This window comes from Melospiza melodia, chromosome 4 (genome assembly GCF_035770615.1).
Source record: "Melospiza melodia melodia isolate bMelMel2 chromosome 4, bMelMel2.pri, whole genome shotgun sequence".
Classification (NCBI taxonomy): Eukaryota; Metazoa; Chordata; class Aves; order Passeriformes; family Passerellidae; genus Melospiza; species Melospiza melodia.
The window spans coordinates 65,055,700-65,068,590 of record NC_086197.1 but is presented as its reverse complement, the minus strand read 5'-3'; the positions used below and the strand labels follow the sequence as shown (position 1 = coordinate 65,068,590).

General features: G+C 37.1%; 1 protein-coding gene across 1 annotated transcript in view; it reads left to right on the top strand.

Moving 5' to 3' along the window:
- Positions 1 to 12,891, top strand: part of PTPRQ (protein tyrosine phosphatase receptor type Q) — a 124,436-nt gene that overhangs the window by 89,812 nt on the left and 21,733 nt on the right. Inside the window, exons 47-52 of the mRNA XM_063154975.1 lie at positions 242 to 308; positions 881 to 1,039; positions 2,234 to 2,456; positions 2,895 to 2,968; positions 8,390 to 8,489; positions 9,282 to 9,410. Of these exons, the coding sequence (XP_063011045.1) occupies positions 242 to 308; positions 881 to 1,039; positions 2,234 to 2,456; positions 2,895 to 2,968; positions 8,390 to 8,489; positions 9,282 to 9,410 (752 nt within the window). The remainder of the gene's footprint in view (positions 1 to 241; positions 309 to 880; positions 1,040 to 2,233; positions 2,457 to 2,894; positions 2,969 to 8,389; positions 8,490 to 9,281; positions 9,411 to 12,891) is intronic.

The following is a 12,891-nucleotide window of genomic DNA, read 5'->3' as shown; positions in this document are numbered from 1 at the left end:
TGGGACACAAGACAAAGAATGATCATTCTTTGAGTGAACTTAATTACTCCTTTTTTAAGAGCTTTGTCATAAGCAATGAAGTGTTACCACACTTAGGATTTCAAAGCAATATAAATAAGTTCTAGCCTAGTGTGAATGACAAAAGGAGTGTTTCAGCATTTCTTGTTGCTACAGATATATCCAGAATTGTCAAATATGAAGCTAATACAATACTCATTAAAACAAATGTTTGTTTTTTAAGGTGTATGCAATTAATGGTGCTGGTGCAGGGCCAAAAATTCAATTGAAAATAACCATGGATATCAAAGGTATGTCCCATAAAGTATGCTATATCTGAAATCTCTATAAATTCTGAAGAAATTGCTCTTCCACCTGTGATTACACAGCTGTGTGCCTTGAGCTAGTATTTATGGGATGCATAATGTAGGAACAGGAATGTATCATTGATCTCCTTGAATTGTAGTGTTCAGTTTTGCTGATCATTTGCTATTTGTATCAGAAGCATACTGTCAAACACATGCAGACTCATTGAACTAATCATATCAAGTTCAATATTTCAATCATTATCAGCAAACAACTTAGGATATGACATAGGAATAGCTAAGTATGCAGTATCACAGTTGTCAAAGTTATTGATTGATATTAATTGAAAAATTAAAATCACTCTTTTTATTGTTTTTTCTTTTAATTGAAAATTATATATGTAGGCATTTATCAGAATATAGTTTTTAGAGGCTTAAGATAGTAAGTGAAACATTAAGTTGTCCCTGAAAATATGCTGGAGATTGTTTTTGCATAACTCAGCTGTGTGCCTTAATAACGTACCTCCAATGAAAATATTGTAAAACAGAACTCTGTGGTATATCTTTCTTAAAAACAGAACCACCAAGGCCCAAAAAGAAACCAGCACCAGTTTATGATACCAATGGAGCATTACTTGTCACAGATACAACAATTACAATCAGAATGCCAATTTGTTATTACAGTGATGATCATGGCCCTATCAAGAAGATACAAGTTCTTGTTGTGGAAGCTGGAGGTAGAGTTTAATAAATTCCCTTGAAAACTCTTTTCAGGTTCACGCTGTTTGTCTTTTTAATTTGTTTCTTGGATTTCAGTAATTTCATTTTAGAGGACAGACAACAAAGTCACTTCTGCTGTGGCAACAGCACTAAGGGCACACAATACCTGTGGGCTGGGTATTGGATTCTGGGAATGCTTTCCAGTGAAGTGTCTTCCATGCTGTTTGAAGCCACCGATATTATTCAGTCCCTAATTTTATCACTGCAGTTCTTTATTTTCTGTTTCGTTGAAAACCACCCCAGCATTTCACATTTGTGAGTATAAATAAATATGAGACTTTTGGGGTTTGGCAAGGTTATTCTTCTGTTGCTATTAGAGTTGCCTGTAAAAGAATGCAGCCATGTGCAGTTGATATTTCCATTTCATTATGGAGGCAGAGAGTTATATAAATCCCCTCTGCACACTGTGGGTAAGAATGTTTATTCCCTTGTATGGGCTGATGAACATTTACGTGTGTGAACAGTGCTGTGAAACCTTTTGAGTAATTGCTTACCAATGTGAGTGGGAGTTTTATGACAGGACAGCTCATGGTCAGGCTTACTTTACCTAAGAAGGACAGACTCCAGGTATTTAAATACCCTATTTTACTTGGTCTCAAAGTATAGAAGTAAAGTATGCACATTAAGTGAACACACCTTAAGTGTCTCACCTTCTTCTGAATTTTAGCACTAATGCTAATGACACTTAGTTCATAATTATTGCAGTGAAGAGTCTCTTGAACTGAAAGATAAATGAATACCATGCTAAGCCACATTGTGAAGATTTTTCTCATGAGCTGCTGGGTACTATCCACATATGGATATCTAGTAATTTAATTGTGAAATAATCCTTTGCTAGCTAGCTAGCCATGCTCAGTTTCAGAGTTGAGTGTCTTGTGCAAATAATATCCTCTACAGGCAGAACTGCTGTGTGAATATGCTCCTCAGTTTTTCTAGTTGTGATTTAGTTGGCTTACTCAGAGTTAACAAAACATGGATAGTGTGGATAGTAAGGAAATTTGGGTTTAAGTGGAAATTCAGTTATAGGCTTATTTGTGTAAATTGCACCAACAGCATGCTAAGCTCTTAAAAATAAATTTCCTATGTAACTTCTTTAATTGCAGTCCGGTTAGAATGTAAATTGTATCTATTATTTCTTTTCTTGACAATAGCTCAGCATGATGGGAATGTTACCAAGTGGTATGATGCCTACTTCAACAGACCAAGGCCATATTTTACAAATGAAGGTTTTCCAAACCCACCATGCATAGAAGGAAAAGAAGACCTGAGTGGGAAAGAAGAGATATATGTCATAGGTGCTGATACTACATGTCTGATACCAGGCAGTCAAGACAAAATATGCAATGGCCCACTGAAACCAAGAAGGCAGTACCTGTAAGTACATTTGTCTTCATGTTTGTCCAAAAGAAAGATTTAAGTATAATATAGATTTATGCAAATTCTCAAAACATATAGTTAAATTAGAAAAGGAGGAAAACTGATCATCATATGTATCTAATTTTAATTTTTGCCTGAGTCTAGATATGGGAGACAATTTTTTTACAAAATTTTCAAGCAAAAAAGATGCTTATTGAGTTCTTAAATTAAATAAATCCAAATTTGAGATAAGTAATTCACACTGGAATTTTTTATACATTTAAGATTTTGACACACTTCTTGCTGTCTGTCATAATGTCACTTTTGCAGGTGGAAAATTATTTAAAATTATGTTATACTAAACTTAAATATGTTTTTTTAGTTAGTAAGTGAAACCATACTTAAGAAAATGCACATCAACTTTATTTCATTACTTTTCCTGGTTTTCTTTCACAGATTTAAGTTCAGAGCAACTAACATTAAAGGGCAGTTTACAGATTCTGACTATTCTGACCCTGTCAAAACATTGGGTAAGAAGACTGTAATTCACTGAAGTATTTCTCTAAAGTCTACACAGTTCCATGTTTCTTTTTAATACAGTGGTTTCCACTAAGTCAGTAATCTCTGTGTTGTTGGATGCAGTTTAACTAGAATCACTGAAGAAATATATCCATTGCCTTGTATGTCCTTTTGAGGTAGTCAAGGGATTCTACAGCCTGGACTGTTAAATGAAGAGGCATTATTGACAAAGTTTGTTTGCAGAGATTCAATTATACCAGTACAAATGTTGCCAGGATAGTTCATCTTGTTTTGCAAACTGCCAGTAGCTGTTCTGTTTGTGCTGTTTCCTTCTGTGTTGTATGTGGAATAAGTACTGGATGCATGACAAATTGACTGGGTGCCCTGGACCAAGGAATGGTGGCTGAATGGAGTTCATCTGGCTGGCAGCTGGTGCCTAGTGGAATTCCCCAGGGCTCAGTATTTGGCCATTCCTGTTTAATGTCCCTGTTGATGACCTGGCTGAGGGGATCTAGCACACCCTCAGTCAGTTTGCAGATAACACAAGTTCAGCAGGAGTGTTGATCTGCTGGAGGGCAGGAAGGCTCTGCAGAGGGCTCTGGGCAGGCTGGATCAGTAGGCCAAGGCCAACTGGATGAGGTTCAATAAGGCCAAATACTGCATCCTACACTTGGTCCCAACAACCCCATGCAGTGCTGCAGGCTGGGGACAGAATGATGCCCAAGGGATAAAGCAGCTGGGGGTGTTGGTCAACAGCAGCCTAACATGAGCCAGCTGTGCCCACATGGCCGAGAAGGCCAGTGGCATCCTGGCCTGGATCAGCAATAGTGCGGCCAGCAGGAGCAGGTACAAGTATTGTCCCCCTGTACTTGGCACTAGTGAGGTCACACCTTCAGTCCTGTACCCACTTCTGAGCTCCTCAGTACAAAAAAACATTGAGGTGCTGGAGCATGTTCAGGGAAAGGTAATGGAGCTGATGAAGGGCCTGGAGCACAAGTCCTGTGAGGAGCAGCTGAGGGAGCTGGGGTTATTTAGGCTGGAGAAAGGGAAGCTCAGGAGAGACCTTATAACTCTCTACCTCAAAGAAAGTTGTGGCAAGACAGGTGTCGAACTCTCCTCCCCAGTAACAATCAATAGGACAAGAGGAAAGGTGGTGACAGGGGAGGTTTAGGTCAGATATAAGGAAAAATTTCTTCACAGAAATAGTGCTAAGATTTGAGCAGGCTGCCAAGGAAAGTGGTAGTCACTATCACTGGAGGTATTCCAAAGATGTGTAGATGTGGCACTTAGAGACTAGATTTCTGGTGGCCTTGGCAGTGCTGGGTTAGCAGTAGGACTTGATGATCTTAAAGGTCTTTTCAAATCTAAATGATTCTATTATTATATTCCAGTGAGCTTAATGGCAGGTCATTTGAGGGCATGACCCTTTAGCCCCTTTCATTCTTTTAGATATAGAAAAAGCTCTATATTAATTAATAAATTAATATTGTCTAATAGAATTCATCTGGTTCTAAAGTCACTAGCAAATAGGCCAGCAGTTATTTGGTTGGAAATCAAACATAATTCCTTCTTGGCCAAGTTGATATACCCCCAAAACTGGGAATGGCATCTCTTGTAGCAGATTGCAATAAGATCTGTTAGTTCTTTTAATATATTTGTAAGTCAAAATCTTACTTAGCTCAGCCTTAGCCCTGACTTTCTGAAAATGGATATCAAGACAACTGGATGACTACCCAGAAGAATTTTAGTGGGCACATATTTTTCATTTGGCATTCATCTTCTGTGATATGAGCTCCCTTATTCATCTAATCAATTTTAGGAATTTGTTACATGATCTGATACTGAAGACCCTGAAATGCTAATTCATTACCTGAATAATCTGAAAGGATCTGGTACTATTTCTCCAGCCCAGAATGCTTTGGAAAGTGCAACATAAAAGTTGTCTTTATATGTTCTGAGTTTAAAAGTTTTAAGCAAATGAAGCAAATATTTTTACCAGTAGGGGAAAGATAGTGTGTCCAATCAGGGAAAACAAATTTACTGGAAATGAGTCCAACTGTATCCCATCCTCTGGGTAATTTTCTCCTTTCTAACAGAAAAATCCACAATACTTAGTGGCAGGGAGATAGTGTAATTCGTTGCCTTATGTATTGTTACTGAAAACTTGCAACATTTTCTACCTTGTACATGATAAATAAGCAAGATCTGTTTGTATGCTGAATAAAATGCAGCAGGGAAAAAAACCAAAACAGGGATAAATTCCCCAGCTATGAGGAGAAATGGGTCTCCTCATACCCATCCAATGCCTTCTATGCTAAACTTTAACATCAAGCCCTGCTTTTTAAGGCCAGATTACAGCATATTTTTATCTGGTCTTAGCTTCTAAATTTCAGAGCTTCTAAATTTCATTGTAATTCCATCTTATGTGGAATAGATAATCAAAAGCTATTCGAAAGCTTTCTTACAAGTGTTGGGAAATCAGCATCAAGTTGATATATCACAAGTGATGCAGCTACTGCAGTTGAATGGTCCTGAAGATAGAGCACTCTCTTGACACATGGCATGAGGAACCTTGCCCAAGAGTTTCCTTAGAGAAGATGCTTGGTTATAGGAACTTCCAGATTACTCTAGAAATATAACGCAGAAAAGATGCCAAAAAGTCAGCTTTTATAAATCTTTGCAACCCAATTACTTCTACTGCACTCAAAACATCAGCTGCTCTCCAGGAGAAATTTATGCTGCCTGGAATACAAATTGCAGTTTTATTTTAAATCAGATAGCTTCTTTAATAATAATCTTTAATAATAATGTAGGTTTCCAACATTATACTTTCATTTTATGAACTGAAACATTAATTTAAATTCTGGCAGATGTATTCATACCAGTTCAAAAATCCTACATTGCTCTGGTTTCTAAATCTACTGATATAAAAAAATCTTTGATTTGGAAAATAAGCAAGTTAATCTTTTGGTGCAATTTAATATTATGTGTTTGAAACAGAAAAAAATATAGAAAATCATGAGAAATCATTTTGTGAGACATCTCAGATGCTCTTGTAGATAATAGGAATTTTGTTAGGGAGGAACACTGAAGCAGAAGTCATGGAAATATACAGCTGCTGCAATGTTTTTTAATTATAATAAAGGATGCATTTTAATAGGGCACCCACCCACCTAATCATTTTTGTTGTACCACAACCTTCTTTTGACCCGGAGAGGGGAAGTTTATTCTTCACAATCCATGACTCTCATTGCAAAGTTATTGTCCATGCTACAATGAAAGGTCAGCATTTTTCCATAAGATAATTAAGGTACAGTGATAAATACTGTTTAAACTTGTTATACATTAAGGCAGCTTGTAACCTTTTTGTAAACTCCAATGGTTTTTTAGATCACTCTGGGGCAACTGGTAGTTCTGTGTAAGTGCACCTTTTCCATGTTAAATATAAAGCTGATGAGACAGGAAATAATCAAAATGGGATTTCCTGACACTGTCTTTTGCGTAGAAACTGACCTTAAGGTATTTTATTATTGCAATTTTTTATCATCATGTATTGAGTGCAGTACTTCAGAATTATACATCATGATATTCTCTATTTTGTCTCCTTTTCCATGCCCATGATTATCTCTACACACATTCCTATAAAGATATGTTTAGTCCTCCCCTGTTGCAAAGAAGCATGAGAAAATGTGGGGTTTTAATTCTTGGTTGGCATCCTACCAGCAGTGTTTTGTTTAATAACATTTGCATTTTTTGGATTAATGTTAATTGCACATTTTAACATAACTCTTCAATGTGCAGTGCAAAATAGATATAACTTTTGTAGAGGTTTCTTTGGATATTCTTCTCCTCTTTCACTTTGCTAACACTTTTGCCGTATCACTGTGAAAAGTGAGTGGCAGGAACTTTTTCATTCCTTTTCTCATTGAAATATTTTTGTATGTACTTGGTTTTCTATCCTATTATCTTAACCTAATATTAAACTTTTTCTTTGTAATGTCCAGTGTTGCATCTAAAATTTTACTAATGCAGTGGAAGGATTGTTTCAGGTGTTTTTCAAACTATGTTGAATTCTGTTGTCTCTCACTTCATACAGGCCTGATATTGCTTATTAATGTCCGTGTCAGTCTATAATAATCTTGCACTTTCTTCTGATAAATTTCTAAGTAGCCTACTGCTTCCTATGCTGTAGCTGATTATTGTAGCTGATTATTCCTGCCTACATGTAGAACCATGCACTTGTTCTTACAAAAGTTTATCCTACTGTTTTAAGGTGACTTCTTCTGATAAATCAGGATCATTTTGAATTTTAATCACATTCTCTTGTGTACATCAGTCCAGATCATTTGCAATATACTCTCAAATCCAAAAATCATCCAAAAAGCCAAGACTATGATGTTTCACAGTGTGTCCTTGGGAGGATGTCATTCCTTGTCTGGGAAATAGTTTCAGATGGCAGGAAGCAGTACATTTTCTCCTTCTCCCTGAGGCTAAACAGGAGCTAAGTTTTTCTACAGTGGACCATCAAGTGGAGGTGAATGTCAATAAAAGGGAACAATACCAGCAGTGGAATTCCCTTACTTTTCTTATTTTCACTGTTGTCTAAGAGAAAAAGAGGGTGAGTTTCATTTGAGGTACAGGATTACAGGAAGGGTGGGAAATTAAATGAGCCCCAGAAATTTAGCATTATAGAAGTTCAGAAAGAGATCTAGAAACTACTAAGCTAAATAGTTTATCAGTTTTTGAATGGGCTTTCATTCTCACCTGGAAGGACTGATTAGAATACTAACACCTTTACTTTGCTATCATAGAGGCCTTTATGATTACTTTTGATCTACTACTGGTGGTTATTCCTAACAATATCACCAATTCTCACATAAACCAGGAGCATGAGTTATTGGTCAGTGAGGCAGATTAATCCAGAAAGTTCAGATCTCATCATTAGTTCAGTTCTTTCAGCACCCTTAAAATACCTCCAAAAATAGTATGTTTTTCTTTGTGTCTGTGAGTGGCAGCTGCAGGTCTCGTTTGTTTGGAGTTGTGTCTCCCTTTTCCACTTGAGGAGCTGGAGCAGTCCTGCAGAGACTGAAGCAGGAGCTGAGCTCAGGCCAGTGCTCAGACTGATGTTACTGCAGTATAGACTGACCTTAACCTGTTCAGCAGGCAAAACTGAAAAACACCAGGCAACACCTGCACATACAGCTGTATTAAAATAATGCGTTGGATAGATCAGCAATGGTTAGGAACCCTTACATAAACTCTTTCTCGTTTTGTTATACTTTTCTTTCTGAAGCAGCTCTTCAACAAACATAACAGGGGTGCAGTTATACAGAGACTGAAAGGGTCTTTCATTATTCCCTAATTTCATATTGTCAGAAATTTAAAAATTCTAAAGAGTCTATGATATATTAGCTTTCTGCTTTCTGTTGCAGGTGAAGGACTGACAGGAAGATCTGTAGAAGTTGTCCTCGCTGTTACTTTGTGTATAATTTCAGTTGTTCTTTTGGTGGCTGCAGTATATGCTTTTGCAAGGTGAGATTTATACATTCTTGCCATAGCTGGTTTGAAAACACTCAAAAATGGTTTAAAGAAGAGTTGAAACTGTCCTATAAGTGCAACTAATCTGTAATTACAAAATGTATTGATTTTTTGGTTGGGTGGTTGTTTTGTTTTGTTTTTTTATGTAGAACTTTAGGGAGAGAGAACTCACAAAAATTGAGTCTAGTGAGGGTAACCTCCATAGATGAAGAAAATTCAACTTCTCCAGAGGGTAAATCAGAGTGGTGGCCTTTCTTAACCTTTCAGAGCCACTTCTCTATTGACAGATCAGAGTGTCAGCTGGTTGTAGTTATCATGATGGCTAATACTATCTACAGCTGGGTATGAAGTAAATATTTCAATTATATTTTCTGTTTTCCTAATAAATTTATGAGTTAAATACATTGAGTTCTCACATGGGGAACACAAATTGAGTTTTAATTCAAGTAGTGAACAAAATATCCATGTAAAGAAGCAGGAGGTGTACTGCACACTTGGTGCTAGTTTCCTCATTCATCAGTTCTGTTCTTACTCAGCTGCATTATTCAGGCATTACCAAAGAATTTATGTAGGAAAACTAAAAGAATACATCATGTAGATTCTTTCCTCTGAATTTTAGGCAACATAAATTTGACTAAATTACACCGTTATGAGGGAGACAACAAAAAAAGCCAAGGAAGGATTCTTGGCAACCATTTTTCAGTTTCAGCCTGTCAAATCAAAGCATTGACATATGTGTCCTTAAATATTTTGCATGTGTATTTTTCACTGTTATTTTCCATTTAGAATTCGGCAAAAGCAAAAAGAGGGAGGCACATACTCCCCACGAGATGCTGAAATTATTGACACAAAATTCAAACTGGATCAGCTGATCACAGTGGCAGACCTGGAGCTGAAGGATGAGAGATTTACACGGTAAGCATACTCCTTAGGCAAAACAGTAGCCCGAAGGGTCTGTAGCCATGACCCCTTTCTGACCTTTGCTTGTTTGGAAGTGTTTGTGCTATTCTTATTTACACAGGTCACTGAGATCCTTTTTCAAAGAATGACCTCCATCCTCAAGACACTTCTCACTAGCTTTTAGAAAATCACTTAATCTTAAGCCCTTTTTACAACAAGATAAAAATCTAAGTGCAAATCACTGTTTAACTGTTAGCCAAAGAAGGGTTACATGTTTTAAACATGCAGAATTTCTGAGTGTTTTTAATGGCCCAATTTTTTGTTTAGGCTGCAAAATTGCACAAGCTTTCTGAAACAGCCAGACTCCTGGAAGTCCCTGACAACTAATTCAAGAACAAATCAACTAGCTCAAGAGCAAATCTGTCATCGTTAATTGACATTTTGAAAACATTTGTCTTTTTTGAAAAAGGGATTGGCATAACATCTGGGTTTCTGTGGAGCTCAGCACACTGGCTATCCTAAAATCTACTCATTTAAGGTGCATGCAGCAATTCACATTTTGTACCTGACAAGAAATCTTGTCACAGATATTTATTAGAAGAATTGCTTTTTGAGTTCCAGAAATGTTAATATTATTCAACAAATAAATATACAATGATGATTATAATATAAATATAATGGTGATATCAATAATATGCGACATCCAACTGTGTTAGAAATATTTGGTGAACGTTCTTCACCTGTCTGTATTTTCCCTGCTGTCTCACAGATGAAACACTGTGGTAGGCAGTCTCCTTAAAGACGAGAAGCCCAAAATAGTCTTGTCCTAGTAGCCAGATATCCTACTGTTGCAGACTAGGAATAGCTGGAAGATGAAAGGTTGTAGCTGTTGACCTGGGGTTTTTGTGTATGTCTGTGTGTGGTACCGAGTAACTTGATTGCATGTACAAACCTGTTCAAAATAGAGCACACAAGAATGGCTGCTGGTGACAGATGAGAAAACATACTGGGAATCATCTGGAACTCATTGATGTAAGGGCTGGGGTATGTCCTGTGCGGGGCACTTGCTCAGATAGCAGAATTTAGTACTGCTAATAACAGTGCAAAGCATCCTCTAAAGGCAGAACCATTGCCAATGCACTGCAGTAACTGTGCTTCAGATAAATTATCTCCATGGATTTTCAAAATTACCTTGTTTCCACATTGTTAGCTGAATAAGAATAGTACTAATGGTGTTTATGTACTAAAGTGTTAATGGATTTTACTTCCAGATACTCTTCATTTTTCTTTAGACGCAAGGAGATTTTTGTCATCCAGTAAGTTTTTGTATTATTGAAACAACACGGTGTGCTTTCCATTCTCTTCTCTTAACCTGTGTGTTATCATACTATAGCAAATGATATAGCTAATCAGAATGAAGCATCAATCTTTGCAGATATTCTAATGGCAAACAATGGTATTTTTTATAGTGAAATCATGTATATTGTTAGTCTCTGATGTTGAATTAATGGGCTCCCACAACTATTTTCAAATAAATCAGGGTAATTTTTAAATGGAAATTATAACACAGTATGGCAGTATAGCCTTGGTGTAAACAACCTATCCTTGAAACAAAAGCAGTGTAAATGTGACATAAGAAACATGCTGCTTCTTTCCTTTGGAAGTTAGGATATATATACTTAAGAGAAATTTGGTCTTTTCCTCAACTTTCTTTTGTACTCACACTGCAGTTGTTTCATACTATGTTCCTGCAATCTCAGCAACATACCCACACAGTCAAATCCTTTGTTGGTTTGCAGAACCATTCTGCCACTTTTCTGTCTGAATAATCTGTATTTGAAATTTTTACAGTCTCACACTCTAAAGGGTAATTGAAAACTGTAATATTTCATACTTATGTACACTTCATTATGTGATTTATGCACAGCAAGACCTTTACTGGATAGTGCTTCAGCAGTTTTAGTTACATCATCCTTATTTTAATGAGTCAGTCTCACTTTTTGGTTTGCAATTTGCCATGTCTTTCCATCTCTATTTTTCTCTTCCCTCTTTCCAACTGTCCTTTAATGGCCAAAAGCAAAGACTTTCTACTTCTGTCATTGGAAGGCACAGGATGGAGCTGTTAAAATTTTGGATTATTATTTTTCAAACTGCACTGGCACTGAACCTACAGCAGGCTCCTTGCCCAGGTCCTTTGCTGAACATTATGACAAACTGATGAAGTATAGGCACTAATTGAGAGCTCCTCAGGACAGGATTCATGACTTCTTTTCATCTGGAAGACAGAAAATGTGCCCTGAGGAACACTCCTAGATAACATATATATAGTAATGAGGGGCAGGATGTGCTTTATCCATCAAAAATTCTTTAGTTTATTTTGGCTTTTTTTTAAGCCTCTAAGAATCTTTCACTATGTGTAATATTCTGTTCTGGTAAAGTCAGTGACAAGAAGGGACATTTTAGGTGTCTCTAGTGCTGTCTTTAATATAGTTAATCTTTCCTGGTAATGATGAGTTGTAACAGGGAGCTGGCAGAAGCATGGCAGCAGTACCAAGGCAGCTTACTGCAAAACCTGATGACTAAAATGTTTTTGTTTCCTGTTTTTAGACTTCCACAGTTGCACCATAAAAGAACTTGTACCTGTTGCAACTGGGGAACAGCTATGCTGAAGTCAATCACAGTCCTAGATCTTGACCTGATCATTCTCATGATTTGTGGCTAAAGCAGTGACATGTCAGCATGTTTAGTTACAGAATTTAATGCTGATGACTGCAGTCTAACCTTCATAAATTTCCCATGTGTTTGAGATGGGCATCACTGCATCTGCACTCTCTACATTGGCTGCATTTAGGCAGCTGTCTCAGCTGTGTTTGCAGTGCTCGCTGTGTCACATTTCGTGGCATCTTGCAAGTGTATGAGGAGGGCACAGATGGGCAGATTCCTTTTCCAGACTGGCAAGTTTGTATTTTTCAGGCAGCAGAAAATCAACTGAAATCTGGTCCAGCTTCACCCCGAAAGGGCAATGGGGAGTTTGTTTGAAAAGCCTAGGTGAAAACAGGACAATATAGATTTATTCTCTCTAGCTACTAATCACTCCATTCACTGCTCATTTGAAGGGGGTATTTTGGAAAACAGGGTTTTTTGTCACTACTCTGACATTATATTATTCAGCTACTATAAATCAATAAAGGCACACACTTGCAGCTGACAGAGTTCATCCATAGAATCAAAATAGTCTGGACTGCTCCATGAGATCCCTCTTGCCTGTCTCTCATCCATTGTCTCCTCAGACATTCTCTCATACTTGGTGGATTGCAGCTTATGATCTTGGCTCATATTCTCAGAAAATTTTGCAGCTGGTATCTCATGAGAAAAACAATGAATTAGAAAAAAATTTATTTTCTGTATGAATATGACTGTAAATACTTTTCATCATTCTTAGATCAAAAATTCAACAGCTTGAAGCTCAGCAAATGTTCAGTATAGGTTAATCAAA